Source organism: Quercus robur, chromosome 11, assembly GCF_932294415.1.
Source record: "Quercus robur chromosome 11, dhQueRobu3.1, whole genome shotgun sequence".
Classification (NCBI taxonomy): domain Eukaryota; kingdom Viridiplantae; phylum Streptophyta; class Magnoliopsida; order Fagales; family Fagaceae; genus Quercus; species Quercus robur.
The window spans coordinates 2,586,387-2,607,904 of record NC_065544.1 but is presented as its reverse complement, the minus strand read 5'-3'; the positions used below and the strand labels follow the sequence as shown (position 1 = coordinate 2,607,904).

At 35.1% G+C, this 21,518-nt stretch overlaps 3 protein-coding genes across 10 annotated transcripts in view; 1 reads left to right on the top strand and 2 right to left on the bottom strand.

Moving 5' to 3' along the window:
• Positions 1-20,989, top strand: part of LOC126707285 (peroxiredoxin Q, chloroplastic) — a 68,142-nt gene extending 47,153 nt beyond the window's left edge. The window contains exon 5 of the mRNA XM_050406882.1: positions 20,935-20,989. The gene's annotated coding sequence lies outside the window, so the exon portion shown is untranslated. The remainder of the gene's footprint in view (positions 1-20,934) is intronic.
• LOC126707287 (pectinesterase inhibitor 3-like) lies at positions 289-1,139 on the bottom strand. Its single transcript, XM_050406886.1, has one exon. It carries the CDS (start codon positions 1,049-1,051, stop codon positions 437-439), a length of 615 nt encoding a protein of 204 aa, XP_050262843.1. The 5' UTR covers positions 1,052-1,139; the 3' UTR covers positions 289-436.
• LOC126707284 (NADPH-dependent diflavin oxidoreductase 1-like) lies at positions 13,939-18,984 on the bottom strand. 8 transcript variants are annotated; one of them, XR_007648883.1, is made up of 5 exons: positions 16,169-18,984; positions 15,526-15,610; positions 15,143-15,220; positions 14,919-15,023; positions 13,939-14,270 (listed from the first exon to the last, which is right to left on the bottom strand). XR_007648883.1 is itself a non-coding variant. In XM_050406879.1 (5 exons), exons 2-5 carry the CDS (start codon positions 15,547-15,549, stop codon positions 14,154-14,156), a joined length of 324 nt encoding a protein of 107 aa, XP_050262836.1. In that variant the 5' UTR covers positions 15,550-15,610; positions 15,698-16,901; the 3' UTR covers positions 13,939-14,153. The 8 variants fall into 8 exon arrangements, 3 of the variants coding, with proteins under 3 accessions (XP_050262836.1, XP_050262837.1, XP_050262835.1); XM_050406879.1 differs by having other exon boundaries at positions 15,698-16,901; XM_050406880.1 differs by having other exon boundaries at positions 16,169-16,901.
• Positions 20,990-21,518: the final 529 nt, after the last annotated feature.

The following is a 21,518-nucleotide window of genomic DNA, read 5'->3' as shown; positions in this document are numbered from 1 at the left end:
CATATTGTGGAAGAAAAATTGTGAAATACTATGGGGGTATTTAGTTTGTGTTTTCAAACAACAATTTTAAGTTTTTAAACAATATTACACGTATTTTCACACACTTTTTCACAGATATGTACTTCCACAAATATTTTCAAACAACAATTTTTAGTTTTTAAACACATGTATCGGAATTTATAGCATTGCAATTGAGAAGTAGTAAAATCATAGCAATATACATACATACAGCTTTAACCTTAGGAGAACAAAGCCTGATAAATATATATATATATAAATATAAAGATATTGATATTCAAAAGTTGCATAATATATAAATATATCATATGATACACACTACACAGTTACACAGAGTGATCAGGACCGTCCATCATCACCATTTTCACCAAGATAAATTAAAAATAAAATAAAAAAAATTTACTCTCAATAATCTAGGCTAGGCTTTACCACGACTCTCATCAAGGCGATTGATCATGTAGAGAGCGTTACTAGTAACCTTACCCACATTCCTAATCTTCCTCTTCACATCAGACTTGAGCTTCTTCCCATCAACCCCTTGAAACCCATCAAGACACGTGTCCTCATACGTCAAAGCCGCACTCGCCCAAGTCTCAGCATTACTCATCTGCCACCTGAAAGTCTCAACACGCAGGTGCTTCAGCTCGCTCAGCGTCTGCCTCAGCTCCTCCACCGACTCCGATATCTGCTCCACACAGTCACTCAGCGCACCTCTCTGTCTCTTGCGGATTTTCAAGTCTTTGGCTTCGCTCACTTGGGCCAAGTACTTGGAGACTCGCTTGGCTCGTGACAGGCTCACTTTCACCGCAGCTTGGGCTAAGTCTTTGGGAGTCTTGGCTGGTCCAGTGTAGGACGAGAGTGTGCGGATACAGATGTTGGGGTAGCTAGCGTGTTCACAAGATGAACGGACCAGATCTTGGGGTTGGGGTGCAGCATTGGTGGGTGTTCGTGCAGATGCGAGGTAGGAGAAGAAAACAATGAGTTGGAATGCTAGTGCTAGTGTTTTTAGAAGACAGAATGGGTGGCGAGCCATTGTGATTTGTGAGACTGAGACAGGCACACACTTCGAGTTTTTGAGTGGTTTCAACTTTCAGGTTTCAAGAGCTGAGTGTTGTGTAGAGTGATTCTTTGTTGTGTTGGTTTAATAGGGGTTTTGTAATTGTGCATCTGGTAGGGAACTAGAAACTTGTGACTATGGTCTTAAAGTTGGGAGGAAATTACTAAATTGCCATTTTAATTATTAGGTTTGGGTGGGATGGAGTGTGAATGCATGATTGGATTTTGGAAATTTGGATCTATAGATAAAGTTATGTTTTTGCCACATAAAGTGGCACAGTCTGTGCCACAACTCGCTTACGTGGTGAGTTGTGAGCGATAAACGGGTGATAAACACCTTTCTATCGCTTACAACTTGCCATATGAACGAGTTATTGCACAAATTATGCCACTTTATGTGGTACCAGCATAATTATGTATATGTAAGATTTCATCCTCTCTTTTATTTTATTTTGTCTAGAAGGGTAAAACTTTTAAACTTATGATGGCCAGCTTGTCAACATCATTTATGAACATTGTTCAGTGACTCCAGCCAAGGCGCAAAAAAAAAAAAAAAAAAAAAAAAATTGAAGAAGTATCAATCTAAAAACTTTAGGTCCGTGTTGACCAAAGAAAAAAACCTCTAGGTTCGTGAACAATGGCAAATTTGGCACTTTGAAACCAAATGGTAGAGCATTCTCATCAGGTATGCCAAATGCCAAATATTTGGCATTTAGCACACCAAACACTACTGCTCAAGTTTCATGGGGTGTTCTAAATGTTCTATAATTTTAGAACATGCTATAGTATTGTTTCAAATATGAGACGGTACGGACAGAAATGCAATTTCAGAATAATAATTTTTTATTCAACCTTTTCTCTCTCCTCTTAATATTTAATTCAACGTTTTCTCTCTCTTCTCACTATTTTCGCTCTCTCCAACCCATGTTCTCTCTTTCTTTCTTCTTCAAATCACCCTCCCTCACCCTTAAATCAACGGTACGGTGGCCTCACCGGTCAAGCCGTCTCATCATTCTACGTACGCCATCGTTCTACGTCTTTGTTTGGCATTCTCATCACCGATCTCGCCACGCCGATCTCAGGTTTGTTTTGGTGGATGTGGGTTTTTGCCGATGGTGGATGTGGGTTTATGCTGATGGTGGGTTTAGGATGTGGGTTTGTTTGGTTTGGTGGATGTGGGTTTGTGCCGATCTCTTTGGTTGTGTGGAAATTTTTTTTTTTTTTTTTTTTTTTTTTTTTTTTGAGGTGGTGTTGGTGGATGTGGGTTTGTGTCGGTGTTGTTGCGGCAGTGGTTGTTGGCGGCCGTTGTTGCGACAGTGGTGGTTGTGCCGTTGTTGTTGTTGTTGACGATGAGGATGAGGATGATAGGGAGTAATTAATATATTATTTTAATGTGTAGTAAATATTATTTTAATGAATAGATTTGAAGTATAGAATATCTGATAAATGGTATGTTGTAAAATGATGTGCTAAAATGATAAAGTAGGTTTTTGGTTTGTCAAAATGACATTTTTTTATGAGAAAACTGATGAGAATGCTTGTAGTGACTAGGATGCTATTCTGAGTCTCTAACACTCTCTAATGATAAGATTGCTTTGTTTTGATCTTCAATAAGTCTTAAAAAAAATTAAAAATACAGTCAGTTTTACATACAACCAATAAGTTGTGATCAGTACATAATAAAAATAATACGAGTGATAGAGCTATATAAAAGTATTTTACAACTAATCGGGGGTGAAAATGGTCAAATATCACTCTTGGTCAAAAAATTTAGTAACTTACCACTGATTATGAAATAATTAGCAATCTACCACTTTTTTACCACTTTTTTAAAATTTGAGTTTGTAAAACTTGAGTTTTCTTTGAAACTCAAGTTTCAATAACTCGAGTTTCATAAAAATAGCCACTGTGGCATTCGTTGAAGTGGATTTTTTATTTAAAAAATGTTACATAGAATTCAAGTTTTATAAACTCAAGTTCCTTGTAAACAAATTATAAAAGTAAAATGTCACACACGTTATACACAATACATTTGCTTGAAGATATGTTTCAATTGAATCTCAACACATTTGAAGTCCCATCCCAAGATAAAAGGCATCCTCAAGAAGCTTCAAAAGCATCTTAAGAGTAATTCTGGTGCCATACTCAAAACCATAACTTTGTCCACAACTCGCCAATGTAAGAAGCTTCAAAAGCATCTTAAGAATAATTTTGGTGTCACACCCAAAACTACAACTTTGTCCACAACTCGCCACATTGGCGAGTTGTGGTTGGTGGAGGAGTGTCTCCACATGGACCTAGCATCACCTCTCCACCAACCACAACTTGCCACATGGGCAAGTTGTGGGCAAAATTGTGGTTTTGAGTGTGGCACCATAATTTTTTTAGCATCTTAAACCATTTATTAATGACCTATAGCTATAGTGAAATTCATATTTGACACTTCAATCTGCCACCTCGAAATTTGTATTTGATGCTTCAATCAACCAATTTGAAAGGACAGAAAGTTGTCAGAACAAACTCATTCTCATACCTCACCAATTGTTGTTTATTTTATTTTTTATTTTTTCCTTTTGTACAGTATATCCTCAAAGTTTTCAACTAGAGATTAATTACTGTTCGCGATGGGTCGACCTATAGTTGGGTAAATCGCTAGCCCAGTGAATTTTTTCAAAATGCAGGTAGCTGGACTCGAATTAGGGAGCACACCCAGTCAAACCTGGTACAAACACCTTAAGACTAAGTGCCTAACCAACTTGGCCAACCCTCTGGGTTAATTGTTGTTTATAATTGCACCTTATAAGACTTACAAAAGGTATGAGATTATTATTGAGAGATCATGTTATACACAGTACTTGAGCTTTGCAAACTCGATTATGAATAAAAATTTACATTTCCATGCTCAAATTTTTAAATAACTCGAGCTTACAGAGCTCGAGTTTTGTTCACAAGCAACTCAATTTTACAATACTTGAGTTCCACGTGACTTTTTTTAATAAAAATATCCACTTTAGCAAGTGCCACGGTGGCTTTTTTTATGGAATTCGAGTTGTTAAAACTCGAGTTTCAAAGTAAACTTGAGTTTTAAAGCAAACTTGAGTTTCACAAACTCGAGTTTTAAAAAAGTGGTATATTGTTAATTATTTCGCAAACAGTAGTCGATTGCTAAATTTTTTGATGGTGGTATTTGGCCATTTTGGTCCTACTCAGGTAGCAAAATTGGGTTTGTGGTAAGAAATTTAGAATAGTTATGATTTTTTTTTTTTTTTTCGTTAGAAAAAGATGTTAATTTTTATATTTTTGCTTATGTCCATTACTGTCATTCGGGTGAAACCATGAGGCTAGAGCTAAATGATAGTAATTATGTTTCTTAATAATGTTGTTATTGTTGTTGGTTTTTTTTTTTTTTTTTTTGGGAGAATTCTTAATAACGTTGTTAATTGTGGTTGTTATCATTGAGTTACATTTGGGTTGACACTTGACATTCATTGCCGTAGCACTGTTTCTTTATATTATTCAAATGGAGGTTGGTCTCCTTTTTCTTGTATTTCTTGTCAATATTGTATATATAGAGGAACGAGTCAAGAGTTAAAGTTAAGAGGACAGAAGTATAAATAAAGAAAAAAATCATTATAAAAACAAGCATCAATTTAATTAGTATTAAAAACCGTCAATAAAGATAAAGACAAAAAATTATTATTTATACATTACAATACAATTACTTATAAAAAGGGAACTCAACCATGCGTGTTTTTTTTTTATTTTTTTTATGTGTGCATCTGTTGCTAGATAAAAGCAAAATTATTTTGTTAATTTTTTTTTTAAATAGCTGAGTTGTTTGTTTTTTATTAAATTGGTTGATTAGACTTAATTTTTTAAAACTTTACTATTGGTAATTTTTGTTAATTTTGTTGGACTTGTTAATTTTGTTTAAAATTTTTGATCTATGAATTTTTATTTATTTATTTTTTATGGCCTTTATAAGGATCAATGATATTATTAAGGATGGCCAAATGTAATTTTATTGAACTAAATTGCTAAAATATAATACTTATATATACAAAATAAATATAAAAAAAAAATTGAGGGGAAGTCAAAGACATATATTTCTCATTTCAATAAAATTCTATCAATTTAACCCAAATAAAACTTTTAAGAGCCAGACTCATGATTCTTGGGATTCTTTCCCGAAATAGTTTGATCAAGTCAATTGAGAAGTCAGCTCGGCCTTATCGAAACTTCATGTTTGGTCTTGGACACCCTAGATTGAGGTTGAGAAGAAAAGCATGGTTGAGCTAGTTCATGCAACGTCATTAGTTTGTACATCATTGTTTATGAGACACCAATGACATTATTTGTCATGTCAGTTTGTAAGGTTTTTATAATAAATTTGATAACCACTTTTAAAATTTTCCTTAAAAAATGTCTATCATATAAACTCTTGGTACTAAATTACTACATCAAACTCCAAGATGTCAAAAGTCTTATAATTCAATTAGTACTTTATGGTTGTTCCAATAGAGATGGACAATGTATAAGTCCCTTGAATGTTATTATTGGGTAATGAGGGCTTAAATCATATCAGATACAAAATGGGTGTCTATAATGGCAAAAGAATATAAAAAAATTGACGATCATGCATCTTTGAATCTATGAAAAATATTGTTATTGAGTGAAGTTTCACTTTAGCCGTTTGGACTTCCTTGAAGTAGTTCATTTATCAACCTAGGAGGTCTTGGTTCCCTCAAAGTAACCAATAGAGAATTAGTCACATAGCAATTGTCATCATAGCTAGGCATATTAGAGCCACATTATAGACAATTCACGCTTTGAGTGGCTAGAAGCTAAGGGGTTGTTTGGGTGAAAAAAAATGGTCACTCATCACTCATCACTCAGTTTTCATCACCCATCACTCATTACTCTATAACTCATTTTTTATCACCCAATAATGACCAAATATCTCATGCAACCCATTTGGCACCCAACACTTAGTTATGTTTTCAACCAAAAAAGCTAAAAAACTGGGACCCATACATTGACCCAAAGAAGACTTTTCTCTCTCCTTTTTTTTCTTTTTCCCCTGACTCTTACATCTTTCTCTACCTCTCATTTTTTTTTCCCTTCGTCTTTCTCTAGAACGGCTGTAGGATCAAGAGGTCGAGCTCGTTAGTGTAAGAGGTGAATCTATTGATTTCACGAGATGGGTCGAACCCAAGTTTTGGTTTGAGCGAATGAGGTAGTTGAAGTTGGTTTATGGGGAAAGGATTATGGGGAAGAGAGAAAGTGGGTTTTAGTGGGGTTTTGGAGAAGCAATAGCGGCGAGGGAGAGGGTGGCAACAACGGAGGATGAGAGACTTGGCTATGAGTCAAAGATAAGATGTTTGTAGCCACCATGGCTAGGAGGAGCAGCAAGTTCAGACCCATGGTGAAACCCATTTCTCCTTTTCCTCACTTTTACACTGTTGTTTTGTATCTGTACTTAGATTTTGGTTTTGCTTTTAAGCTTCACTATTTGTTGACTTAATTTAGTGTGAAAGTGAGTTGAAGTGAAGTAAATAAGTTATGAGTTTTTGTTTTGATCTAATGTGGTAGATCTTCAAATTGTTATAGAATTTTTGTGGCCGTCGGATTGGAATGATTGGTGGCAATGGAATTTTTGTGGCTGTGTGGATGAACATGTTTGTGGGTTTGTGTTTCTGTGTTAGTGTGTATGATCTAACGCATGTGTTTATGGGTTTGATTTTCTAGGTTTGAGAAATCGGTACCCATGTGTTTCTTTTTTCTTTTTTTTGATAAAGTTACTCATGTGTTTCTGTGAAGAAGAAAAGAAAGAAAAAGAATGAAGAAGAAGAAGAAAAAATGGCCATTGGAGTGAGTCTGTGAATAAGAAAGAAAGAAAGAAAAAGAAAGAAGAAGAAAAAGGTGCGTCTGATGTGACTTTCCTTTGACAGTGGGTCCTAGTCATGTTTGTTTATTTACCAAAATGCCATGGAAACTCAATTTCCATAACTTGAAAACACCCAAAATGTGTTTTCAGTTTCTACAACTCATCATTCAAAAATCAGAGAATTGAGTGATGGAAACAAAAACTGAAAACAAATCCAAACAAACCCTTCTACTATAGGACCCATCAATTTTGAGTTATGGGTGATGAAAACAGAGTGATGGGTCATGGAAAATAACAAATCCAAACAACCCCTGTTGAGATACAAATTTTTGGGCCTTGATTTTATTGGCCCACTCACAAAATACCCGCATGAGCCCACACATTATTTAAAAGCCACATAAATATTTTCCATATATATATTACCCAAATATTCTCCATATTATTGGGCTTTCACAAATACTCTGTATCCAAGCCCATAAATTGCCATGGACCCTCTCATAAATATTACCTATTATATCCCATATATCATCCAACTTAAATTCTCCACAAAATATGCTCATCATATCACTACCAAAATTGGGCCGCAAATTACACTATCCCCACACAAAGCCCAACATCATTTGGCTTGTGGGCAAAACTCAAAGAAACCCCAAATTCCAAAGTCCCACTACGATGTGGCTAATTCCAAAAGTCCTACTACGATGTGGGTAATTTCGATGTCCCACTACGACGTGGCTAATTCGATGTCCTGCTACGACGTGGCAAATTCAAAACCCGCTACGATGCGGCACTATTTACAAAGCCCGCTACGATGCGGCACTATTTACAAAGCCTACTACGATGCGGCACTATTTACAAAGCCCGCTACGATGCGGCACTATTTACAAAGCCTACTACGATGCGACACTATTTACAAAGCCTGTTGCTACACGGCAATACTTTACAAAATCTCAAAATCATTTTTACAAAGCCCAAATTCTTATTTGGCATCTATTTTCACAAAGCCCAAATTCCTATTTGGCACTATTTTACAAAGCCCAAATACTAATTTGGCACTATTTTATAAAGCCCAAATATTATTTTGGCAATTCTTTCATAAAGCCCAAATACTAATTTGGCAATTATCTTTACACTATTTTTATAAAAACCCAAATGCTAATTTGACATCCATTTTACAAAGCCTAAAACCATTCTAGCAATTATCTTACAAAGCCCAAAATGACATTTTGGCAAAAACAATTACTTTATACGCAAAGCCCAAATGTTAATTTGACACTTATTTTTGCAAAGACCAAATAATCTTTTGGCAACTATTTCATGAAGCCCAAATGCTATTTTGACATATATTTACTAAATTCAAATATTATTTTAACATTTGTTAAATCCCCAACTCATGGGAAATACAAATTACTCATTTCTCAAAAGAATATCTCTTTCACAAAATTTTTATGGGAATTGTCTATTATTTCCATAATCAACAAACTATAAAGTCCATGAATATCACCCATTACAAAACTACTCATCTTGTAGGGTTAACAAAGCCCAAGCAAGCTTATCAACAAAGCCTAGCTAGGTCAGACCAGCCTATACACAAATCTCAGCAATTGAAGAACACGTGAATTGGTCAGTCAAATTTCAGCAATAAATGAATAGCTGGAGCCCCTTCCCATTAGGTCCCAACATGTCTAATTAGTCAGAAAACAAACATGTGTCCACCAGGAGATGAATCCTTTCTCCACAAGCTGAAATCCCATCATCTCTCAAGTGACATAAAGCTGAAGGTGATGTGACAAAGTTGGGAAAGCTTCAGCCAGCTGTTACTTCTTTCTCCTTCAGCTCATTCAGTCAAGAAAACAAAGCTGCCATGACCAGACCAGTGAAGCTCCTGAAATGACATAACATCAGCTCATTTTCATACTAAAAATATGTATTTTCTAGTTCATGAACCAAGCACATGAACCCCAAATGGGGAAACTTAGGGAAATGTGGTTTGGAGGGCACCAAAGGGGATCCCAGCAGAGTTCTCAACAAGGGCTCTAAGGTGGACACCTGGCTTGGGGTGGTCCAATCTGCCCTAGGGAACTTTGATTCTAGTTGCAGCATATCCAAGATCATTAGTCTAAAGCACGCTCTAATCCATTAGCCAAGGCTAATCAGCATTTAATGCTAAAACCAGAAACCTAGTTGATTGTTACCCAAAACAGCAAGAACCTCCTAAAGTGAAGCTTACTACTCTTAGCTAAAAATTTTAAGAACGATTCTCTATGGATATTCTGGAGATTGAGGAAGATTCAGCAAAGATTATTTGCTAATCACCCCCTGAAAACCTTAATATAAATGGAGCTCTCCATTAATGCTTCAACAACCAACAACACACTAAGACTTACACCAGAAAAGTTTCTGCCTTAACCTCTCTGTTTAAGCTTTCTCTAAGCTTTGAAAAAGTCTTTGAGTTCTTAGTTTCAAGCATAGAAACTAAGTCTCCCAGGTCCTAACTCACAAATACTTTCTCATAGCTCTACTCATAAACACTTACTTGCCCTAGCAGAATATTCCAGCAGTACTACTATACACTTTCACTCATTACTCATACTACTCATAAATGATTCTCTCTACTCACTACATATATTATATTCATGAGCATGCCATGGCACTATAATGATCTTGCTACGTTAGTTGGGATCTCTCTCTCTCCCTTCATCTCACACTAAGTCTTCTCCATTATTTGTTATTATGGAACCTATGATATTTATCTACTCATTTACCATCAATGGTTATGATGTGACTGTCACTATAAAGTTTTTCCCTCATATTGTTGTATTAGAAGATTCCTCTACAGAGCTAGCGGATGATGAGTCTGAAAACCTAGATGTTTCCCTTAATTTGTAAAGTAACTAATTTTGTTTTACTTTACTGTTGGGCTATTTTCTACAGGAATACCTTAACAGCTAGGCCTTTTTTTGCAGAAACATTTTTACCGCTGGGCTGTTTCCTGCAGAAATACCTTACTGCTGGGTTATTTTTTTCAGTATGTTTTTCAACCATGTTGACGTGTTTGCTATAGGGATTGTTCATAGGCCACTCTTGACAGTTCCAATCTAAGCCCAAGGCATAAAATATAGTGAACTTCTTGAATCTTCACTGATAGCCTTTGGGCTGTGTATCAAGCCCATCGTCGAGTTTCGGTTTAGACCCCCCGACCCAACTTAAATCTTATTTGTCGGGAAGAAACTTTTTCGCCCCTGACAACCCCTAAGCTTGGTGTTATTAAATTTTTGGCAATAGTACATGCTTAAGAAGATGTGAGAGGTGTTCTTTACATTGAACACTCACCTTAATCAACTTATTGGTAACATAAATTGTAATTGAGTTGAAGATTTGCACAATCAAAATGAATTGACATGTCTTAATTGCCAAATGGGTCTTAATCAACTTGTGTACGATCAAGTAGTTGGAGACTCGCCTGGCTCGTGACAGGCTCACTTTCACCGCAGCTTGGGCTAAGTCTTTGGGAGTCTTGGCTGGTCTAGTGTAGGATGAGAGTGTACGGATACAGATGTTGGGGTAGCTAGCGTGTTCACAAGACGAACGAACCAGATCTTGGGGTTGGGGTGCAGCATTGGTGGGTGTTCATGCAGATGCGAAGTAGGAGAAGAAAACAATGAGTTGGAATGCTAGTGTTAGTGTTATTAGAAGACAGAATGGGTGGTGAGCCATTGTGATTTGTGAGACTGAGACAGGCACACACTTGAGTTTTTGAGTGGTTTCGACTTTCAAGAGTTGAGTGTTGTGTAGAGTAATACTTTGTTGGGTTGGTTTAATAGGGGTTTTGTAATTGTGCATTTGGTAGGGAACTAGAAACTTGTGACTATGGTCTTAAAGTTGGGAGGAAATTACTAGATTGCCATTTTAATTATTAGGTTTGGGCGGGATGGAGTGTGAATGCATGATTGGATTTTGGAAATTTGGATCTATATATAGAGTTATGTTGTTGCCACATAAGGTGGAATAGTTTGTGCAACAATTCGCTTATGTGATGAGTTGTGAATAGTAAAATGGTGATAAACACCTCTTTATCACTTATAACTATATATATGTAATTTTGTTTTTCGTCTAGAAGGGTAAAACTTTTGAACTTATGATGGGCAGCTTGTCAACGTTATTTATGATCATTGTTCAGTGACTCCAATCAAGGCGCAAAAAAAAAAAAAAATAAAGAATTGAAGAAGTATCATTCTAAAAACTTTAGGTCCGTGAACAATGGCAAATTTGGTAGTTTGAAGCCAAATGGTAGTGACTGGGATGCTATTCTGAGTCTCTGACACTCTCTAATGATAAGATTGCTTTGTTTTTATCTTCAATAAGTCTTAAAAAAATTAAAAATATAGTCAGTTTTACATGCAACCAATAAGTCGTGATCAGTATATAATAAAAATAATATGAGTGATAGAGTTATGTAAAAGTATTTTACAACTAATCAGGGGTAAAAATGGCCAAATATCACCCTTGGTCAAAAAATTTAGTAACTTACCATTGATTATGAAATAATTAGCAATCTACTACTTTTTTATCACTTTTTTAAAATTTGAGTTTGTGAAACTTGAGTTTGCTTTGAAATTGCTTTAAAACTTGAATTTCAATAACTCGAGTTTCATAAAAATAGCCATTGAAGCATTAACTGAAGTGGATTTTTTTATTTAAAAAAAGTTACATAGAATTCAAGTTTTATAAACTCAAGTTCCTTGTAAACAAATTATAAAATGTCACGCACATTATACACAGTACATTTGCTTGAAGATATGTTTCAATTGAATCTTAGCACATTTGAAGTCCCATCCCAAGATAAGTGGCATCCTCAATAAGCTTCAAAAGCATCTTAAACAATTTATTAATGACTTTTAGCTATAGTGAAATTTATATTTGATGCTTCAATATGCCACCTCGAAATTTGTATTTGATGCTTCAATCAACCAATTTGAGAGGACAAAAAGTTGTTAGAACAAACTCATTCTCATACGGAAAGTATTCACCAACCTCACCAATTGTTGTTTATAATTGCACCTTATAAGACTTACAAAAGGTATGAGATTACTATTGAGAGATCATGTTATACACAACTTGAGCTTTGCAAACTCGATTATGAATAAAAATTTACAGTACTCAAGCTTTGCAAATTCGATTATACACATTTGATGTGAATGCTCTTATGATCTAACTCATTTTACCTTTTATTATCGAATTATCAAAAAAATAAAAACCCTAATTGTACTATATAGACAATTTATCCCATTCAGCCATTCTCATTTTCCATCAATTTTAAATCTCATATTTTGTGTGTTTTTTGTTTGATCTTCATTGAACGAATCTTGAACTTGACTTAGAATAGGAAAAAAGTGATTACGCCTCTCGTGTCCTACTCCTGCCACCATAGGTCTCGTTTGATTTTTGAAGTTTGAAAAGTGAGATAAATGGGTTTTTGAGATTTGAGGATTAATCAATTGATGGAGGTTGCATATGTTTTTTTTAAAAGAGAATGTGCTATCAATATTTTGTTAAATATATGTGCAGGTTATTTTATTCTCTTGAATATAAGCTTTTGAAGCTCCTCACCTTTGATGACCAGTTTTTGGACATTTTTCTATGAGAGGTGATGCATCCATAATATTTTTACAAAAAATCATAGGTAGTTGTTGTTATTGGTTCAAATTTGAACCTAATACTAATATTACTTTTTTACCCAAACAATAACAACCCGTAATAACTTGCAACTTAGGATTTGTTGTAAAAATGTTGTGAAAATTTTATAGACATATCATTTCTCTTTTTCTATAGCATATTTATCTTGGCAAGAGGGGCATATTTGGCAATATCAATGTATGAAGCAAGCCTATATAAGGCGATGTTAGGGGTGGTTTGCAATATAAATATTTCCTTCTTTTTTTTTTTAGTGAATATTTGATGTGCATAAAATATATACAATAAGGTACTCTTACATTTACATATTTAGCCTTACTTTTTTGATATTTTGTTACTAATTATATATTATCTTTGTGTCGCAGGTAATAAGAGCCTTACATGCAAAGTGGGGCTAATGTCAATTGCTAAGCTTACTTGAAGAAACCTGGAAAGCATGAAGTATAGGGAAAATAATTAAAGAAAATAAAAGAAGGAAGAAGAGATCCAGGCGTGAAGGGTAGAAAGCAAAAGAAAAAGGAATAAAAAATAATAGAATAGGAGAGCTTTCGTGGACAAGAGATGTACAGGTGGGCTTGTGGTCATAATTGCATATATGATGTTGGGCTTTCTTACTCTACCAAAGCACAAAGAAGAGAGATAATTGGGCCACTCCGTGAAAAGAAAGGCTAGATATTCTACTTCTCTGGGCTGAATCTTTACTTCATGGCACGCTCCCTTCTCTTAAGTTGGCTCTCTAATCGGCCTGGCCCATCTAGCATACTTCTGACTTGTTCAGATTAAGTGGCGGAATGGGACCTCACTACCTCTAGTTATGTTGTGATATTGTACAAATTATCAACTCTTTTTTTCAACATATAATTGGGTAATCAAATTGAAGCTTGGTTCTTTTTTCAATGGATGTAATATTTTTTATCACAGATCCTTATAAATTAGTCTAAGTAAGCTTTTGCAATTTCAAGACTAATTAAGCTTTTTGAAAATATAGTTCATCCTACCATTGAGTTATTGTGGTATTTATAATCTTGTAATCGTAGCTAATCATGACTGAAGTTGACAATGAAGGTTTAAATTAATGTTTGTAGGCTTTTGCAAAGAAATATAGGCTTCCTTACACTTTGCTAAGTGATGAGGGGAACAAGGTGAGGAAATATTGGGGAGTGCCATCAGATCTATTTGAACACTGCCCGAAAGACAGACTTATGTTCTTGACAAGAATGGGGTGGTTCAACCATTACTTAAGAGAATGTAGATGTTTCAGTTAAATTGATCAATACAAGATGTGTTGTCCACAGGAGTGGACATGTCCAATGATCACATCATATATTGGTTATACCTCATAAGCAACCTTTAGCTGGTCTCAATTAATTTTGCTACATCTAAACCAAAAAAAGAAAGAAAGAAGAATTCCATGATAGGGGTTGGTTGCCGACTATCATCCAGTAAGAATTCAATGAGGGTTATTATCATTCTGTAAGTTCAAGCAAAATTATGTTCATTAGGATATTCCGGCATAAACATACCCTGAGGGATGCTGGTCATCTCCCAAACCTTTTTCAACAATAGCCATTGCCCCAAGGTCTGAAAGTCTTTTGTCAAGCTTCTTAGAAACAAACTGCAGCAATTAAGATACAAGATAAATTCCTATACTAAATTATTATTTAAATAACATTTATAACCACACAACAGAGACATAATTTGCAGAACAAAATTCAGGAAATTTTAGCACTAGACGAAAGATCAAACAGCTAAACAAGTTAATTATAATGATCTAACGAAGATAATAAAAGACATTTTTTATATGAATGGTAAAATATATATTACTGTTATATGAACAAACCATTAAGCTTGCTAACCATGGATAAGTATAAATAAATCTTTCTATCAAGATGGTAAAAAAAGATAAAGGCTCAAATAGTAAGCACTTAATGTGGCATGCTTGGATATGAAATTTCTACTTTTTGATGCTCATAGATTTCAGATGGAAAAATCAAAACCTTCCATTTAGTAGTTGGCTCTCAACATCAATATATGAGCTCTCAATTGGAGTGAAGGAAATGGGAAAAAGCAAAAACGAAGAGAAAGAGGATATAAAGTAAATACACATATATAGGTCTATTAATACACTGCAGAAGAGGGGAGATTAAAAAAAATTCACAATTTTTATAGCATGGTGATTGATAACATAAATTGCATAACAAACCCACAGATGTCAACCTTTATCTATTTTCTAAATGATAAATAAAACTCTAGAAATTATTACATTATATTTCTGACAACCAGAATCACCCAAACCAAACACAGCATAGCGAACACCTTCCAGCCAATGCTTGCTTAAATTTCTTTGCAGAAGAAACTTCCAAAAGACCTACATAAAAATGAAGGGAGATCAGAAGAAAAGGAAAAGGAGAGGGGTTGGCCCAAATATAGAGGTTTTGGCCTCTCCCAAAACAGAAACAATAATATTCATAGTAACTCCATACCAACCTTCATGGAATCTGGTGTATCTCCCTGGCCTATGGTAGAAACAACAAAAATTATAGTGTCTTCATGAGGTAAGGAAATCTGAGACAATAAACAAGTAACATGCTAATAAGAAATGCATTCAAGACATCATAGGAAGTACTATGATGATTTTATTTACAGAAGGCACGGGTTTTCATTACTTAGTAGTAGAAAATTATACAGATCACTTGTAACAGTCAGCACTAAGAATTCAGAGAAGACAGAAATGATTCTCCTTTTAGGAAAAAGGAAAGGAAAAAAACCCTGAGAAATCTCCTTCGGAACCCCACCAAAAATGTCAAAACATAATGCACAAGGTGTAATACTGCAAATCCTTACTCAATACTCCCCCACGAGATGACTACCTTATAACCCTCAATACAATGCATGTCATCTCCATCCACTTACTCTCTCTAAGGCCAACCAAGAGGGCTACAATGTCAGCTCAATCTGAAAAGAAGAAAGGAAAGCTAGGTTTGTGATTATACTTTGAAGCAATATGCAAACAAGGATTGAAAATTAGACACGTTTACTAACAAGTTGAACAACCAGATGTCAATGCATAATATAAAACTGAATGAGGCTTCTCCATTAAGGTAAGATGCTTAAGGTTGGGTCCTCAATGATCTCATGGTTTTCATATTTGGCTGGAAATGATTTCTAGCCTTTCTAGACTTCAATATTCAGACAACAGGGAGTAGATCCCTGAGCTATAGAGAGTCTTTAATTCTATAGGATTTCTGTTAACATTTCATTCCCCTTAATGAGGATCATTCTTTGGATGTAATTTGTGCTTTTTTGCTGTTTGACAATGGAAGAATCATTTTTTTTAAGTGACAAAATTTTATTAGAAGAAAAAAGCAATTTCCAGTACACCAAAAGTGTGCTTAGAGAGCAACAGCATCAAGAAAAGGTACAACTATCAATCAAATCTAACAAAGTAGAATAAGAATGGCTGGGTAAAGCAGCCGTCCTATCAAACAAAACACGTAAAGAATCATACTCAACTTCGTTGCAGTCCTCTCGAAGCCTTCAAATGCTGTAGGATTACACTCCCTCCGGAGAATCCACATAGGGAACAAAGGTGCTGCAATCCAGACAGCACTGTCTAGCATATCTCCCCTTCCAGCACGTCGCCAAACACCAAAGGACTCTGTGCAGCATAACCCACTGCACCCCGAATAAACAAAACAGAAGGGACCAGAACTCACTAGCGCACTCACAATATAGCAATAGATGATCAACCATCTCCCCAGCCTTTTTTTTTTTTTTTTATAAGTAATCAAAGATTTATTACATAAAGAGAACGTGAACACTCTGAACTTAAAACAGATACAAGTAACTCAAGAAGAAATACAAACAGAAAGGAGAAAATCAGAAATAGAAATACATTGTGTAAAACTCCAAATTCTACCCCACTAAAATAAAGTCCCAACTCTTTCTTTAAAAAATAAAAATAAATAAAGTCCCAACTAATATAGGCTTCAAAAGATCTACAGATCTCACAATATCTTCAAAAGTACGATTATTACGTTTCCGCCAAATTAGCCACATAAGACAAGTTGGAACTATATTCCAAATATCAGAGGAATGCTTCCTCAGCCAATTCCACCAACCAAAAAGCAGGGAGGCTATTGCCTTCGACATCACCCATTGGATCCCAAATATAAAAAAAACTTCACTCCACAAAACATAAATCTCCACAAAACATAAATCTCGAGTCCCCTATCCCTATCCATGTGTTGTTCCTCTTAGGGTCTTGTTCGTGACTTTTGAAAACTTTCTGTGAGGTTCAATTGCTCTAACAAAAGCCAGACGTGGGTAAAAAACTCCCCACCCTTTCTCAGTTGCTGAGCATGATTATTTCCTTGACAAAGGGTTGCAACATAAGCCAGGTTCTCGACCCAAAACTTACTCAAGATCTCCCACTTTCCATCCATTGGATTTAGCTTGTTTGCAAGTAAAACTGCTAAAGATAACAGATCTTCTGTCAACAAATAATTGTCTACCTTATCGCTTGAAGGTTCATATTCTGAGATCAACATTGCACAAGCGTCGAGTTTAGGCAGTTTGGTGAGCTTTTTCTCTTGAAAAAATTTCTTAACCCATTCACAAGTGTTTTCAAAACTAAGTATCGCATTTCCTGTTGATAAAACGAAAGGGCACATCACAAGAATATACATCATATAATCCGATATATCCTTGCTCACTTCTCGACAAAAATTATTTATAGATTTGTTTGCACCAGTGTGTGTGTAAAAGCAAAGATCTGTGGCAATGTGCCAGATGATAATTCTTTGGTAAATTTCCACATTTATAGATCCATTATATGTTATGTATTGGTCATAATCTTCGGAAAACCCTTCTCTATTGGAACTTAATTTTTCCCTGAAAGTGTTGTACACCAAATCTTTCAAGTCTACAGAGATTTGCTTATGGGTCCTATAAAAGAGCATCTGTAGTTCTCTATTTAGTTTTGGCAGAATATGATTGAAGACCCACTCTCTCAACCTAGCAAAATGTTTTGGGGTTCCATCGTCAACCTCAGGCTTACAATCTTTGAGGCAAAAGCTAAGTAGATTTAGTTGAGCCATTGAATTAGACCACCTTTGTTTGTTAGTCATCAGTTTATCATAACGGTTTATTATCGGAGCAAAGAGTTTCTCAAGAAGCTTCCTTAACCCTTTAAAATGTGGCCAAGGCCAATCAGAGGCACTCAGTAAAATGACAGCATATAGCTCTATAAGAATAGCTCCAACCATCAATACGTAAGTAATAATCAAATCTGTCTGTGACAAGTGCTTGTACCTTTCTTTTAAAAGGAAAAGCACAGACACAAAAAGGATGGAAGTAAAAGAGAAGAAACGGAAGATGAAACCCCAAGCTGTAAAAAACAAAGGAGCCTTTGTGTAGAAAACATCATAGGCATATCCGAGTTCAACCTCAATCACCTTCCAAGTGTTTTGAGAATCAAGAGAAGCTAAGACAGCATCAACCGAAAACCGATGAAGAAAGGGGACCCTCTGATTTAGAAAAAGACGTCTAAAAACTTCAAACAGCCGAACTGCTTCTGCTCGTATGGGTCTAATATCGTCCACATCAAGACAAACTATATTCTCTCCATAACGTTGTAGATAATTCTCACGATTTGAGAGGTATACATCTGCTAATTCCGCAAGTAATCTACGTTGCTCTGGGCTTGGAACATAGAGCTTACGTTCAGGCAATGGAGCGTTATTTGCTAATTGCATCACCCATATCCTTTCGGCATACTTAATAAACCCAGCAAGAAGCATTGGAATAGTAAGAAATGACAACCAATTCCCCTTCCAAGACAAGTAAAAGGCGTAGAGTGCCACTCCTAATTGAACAATTAGTCCAAGCAAGTGCCTTAACCATAATTCATTATCTTGTACTGCATAAGCTGTAACTGTGTCTTGTCCACCAAGATGCAACAATAGAAATGGTGCCCAGAATGTTTTGAGCTCATTTTGTAATTGGCAATCATTGCCATCGCAAGAATTTCCTTGATTATTGGAAATGACACCTAGCGCAATAGTTGCCACTGAATCGGCAGCTAGATATGAAAACCAGATAATGATCCTTATCCAAGTTTTAACACTATATCTTCTCCAACTGCCCAAGAGAAGAAGAGACAGTTGCAAGGTGAGACTCACAAGAACCAACACTCGTAGCTCCCAATAATTCCATAATTTCTGCACAAGGTCTGGAAACACTTGAATAAGCCCTCGCATCTCCAAGAAAACCAAACTGCTAAAAACTTAAACCAAAATTTAAACAAAAATAAATAATTATATGTTGGCAAGAACAATTCATTAACTAGAATTTAGTTAGCATATGACTCTTCACCAAAGTTATCAAATATGGAAATGGAAAAGATACCAAAAAAAAAAAAAAAAAAAACCTAATAAGTTTTTCTAATACGAGTGAGTATGTGTATATATATATATATATATGCTACTTTAAATAATTAAATTATCGTGGGTTTAAAATTTTAAATCAATATATTATGGCAGACAAATCACTCCCTAAAAGGCACCTAATATACTTTGTATTGTTTCTATCTATTCAGTTTCTTCCATCAATTTGTAATTAATACCTAGGTAATTTTAAATGTTAGTGCTTACAGTCTAATTTTCTGATCATTTGTTCGAGCTTGCTGAACTAATAGTCTTATCTTTTTTAGTCTAAATATAATTTGCATTTTTTTTTTCATAATTCAATATCTAAAGCCATGGGGGTAGGGAAGATTTGAATACTGGTTCTCCTAGACAATACCATTGAATCATCAGCATTCATTTTTGCTTATTTATATATAATTATATTTATATCATATCTATTTTTTTGTTTACATTATAAACATACCTGTTAGCACCATCTTCGTTCAGCCTCTGAGTCTTCTGGGTGCAAGCCTACCTTTCTTGGATAAGAGTTTTTTGGACAGGGGTGAAGTATGAATAATTTGCATTGCTCAATGATTTATTCAAAAGAAATGGTAAAAGTAAAATAACTATTCATTAAAAACAAACAAATGGTTAAAACAAATTACTTCCTTGCATGTTGAAAAAGAGCTTATAAAAGTATGGATCGGTTGCCTTGGTTAATGGTCTATTCGAAAAGAAAAGAAATATAAAAGTGAAAGTATCGTTCTTTATAATAAAAAAATAAGAAGAAGAAGAAATTATTAAAGTTTTTGATTCCTTTCTTGTTGCTAGTTGCTACAAAGTAGGGGTGTTCTCGGTTCGGTTTCAGTCGGTTTGTGAAATTCTCAGCCGAAACCGACCGAAATGGCTGGAAATCAATTGGTTTCGGTGTATTTCAGTTTTAGTCGGTTTCGGTCGGTTTTTGGTTTTCCAGAGAGAGGGTTATTAAGATTTTCAAAACCACACCCTTTCAAACGATAAAGCAAAAACCAAGGGGGGAGAATAAAATAGGGGTATTTCCGTATTTATATCATGCTTTAGGGTTTTAAAAAATTAAATAGCAAAAATCACACGTCCCATGCGAAAGCTCAAACCTGAGATAAGCTAGCCAAACCACAAGAAGCATACCACTAAGCTACTGATCAGTTTTGTATTAAAGTTATATAAATATATACATATATAAATCGGTAGGTTTGGTTGGTTTCAGGGCCAGCACCGAAACTGAACCAAAATTTTGGCAACGTGGTTTTTTCGATTCCTCGGTTTTTTGCACACCCCTACTGCTAAGGTTGAAAAGCATTCGTGTAACCCCACCAAGGCATCAACTGGGGAAAGCCAAAAATAATTGGCCGCTTGCGCTCAGCCTAGGGGCAGCGCCACCTTAAGGCCAGGGTGGTCCAAGGACCACCATGACCTGAATTTTTTTTTTTTTTTATATAATAATTTTAAAAAAAATTATTTGTCTACCCTTAAAAAAAAAAAATTTTATGAACACCCTCAGTTTTTTTTATGCCAATAAAATTAAATTTTGCTCCATAATTTGTTCTACATTCAATGGATGAATGATTGTTTGGTTGTGTACATTGAAAGAGATGTAACTTATAATATTGATAATGAGACTATTATGCAACGATTTTAAAATATGAAACTTGTAAAAGGAAATTTAAATTTTATGTACTTGCGTGTTTTTTATTGTTATTGTTGTTGTCAATATATGACTTTCTCTTTTTATTAAATTGTGTAATTTATGATTCTTAAGAAATACCCTGAGAAAAATTCATAGAGTCGCCATTGGAGCCTATTGTTATCTCTTCAATTCTTTTTTTCCACCCTTCCTCTGTCTCTTGGAGTTAGACAAGTATTTATTCTTGTACCATTCAAAGTCCTTAATTTGTAATTACTTTTAGATATTAGCCAAGTTTGGACCCTTCATTCCATTGCTAGAGAAGGTGATCATCATTTCTGCTCTAGAAGAACATCAAGGCTATTTTGATAGTTTCAAATTCAATGAATGAATATCAAATATGAATCTTGTTTTTATAGGTGAGGTTTCAGTTATTTTTGCATTTTCATTGTGCAATTCTGGGTTCAATTAATAATGTAGCCAACTACACGAGCTTTGAGGGGTTATCTGGTGTCTCAACCCCCTTAATTTGACATAGGGAAGACCATAAGCCACCATGGACATGTCCTTATGGGTGAAATTCTGAGTTTTGGTTATGAGCAATTGCTACCAGAGAGTTTCAAGCTGTTTTTCTCTCTGATTTTATGGTTATCCATAAAATCCTAAAATATGGGAGACAACAGCTTCAAACTACCAGGCAGCAACAACTTATAACAACACTTAGAATTTTCAATCTTAAATTATGTCTAAATTAACCTTCCCAACAGGTAATTTTCTGGCAACTTGTTAA

Bases quoted from the DNA above. Each gene is read 5' to 3' on its own strand.
- LOC126707287 (XM_050406886.1), bottom strand. From the start codon at position 1,051: ATGGCTCGCCACCCATTCTGTCTTCTAAAAACACTAGCACTAGCATTC.
- LOC126707284 (XM_050406878.1), bottom strand. From the start codon at position 15,549: ATGCATTGTATTGAGGGTTATAAG. The intron at 15,024-15,142 runs GTTGGTATGGAG...ATTTTTATGTAG, and splicing joins ATACACCAGATTCCATGAAG to GTCTTTTGGAAGTTTCTTCT. The intron at 14,271-14,918 runs GTAATAATTTCT...TAATTGCTGCAG, and splicing joins CTGGTTGTCAGAAATATAAT to TTTGTTTCTAAGAAGCTTGA.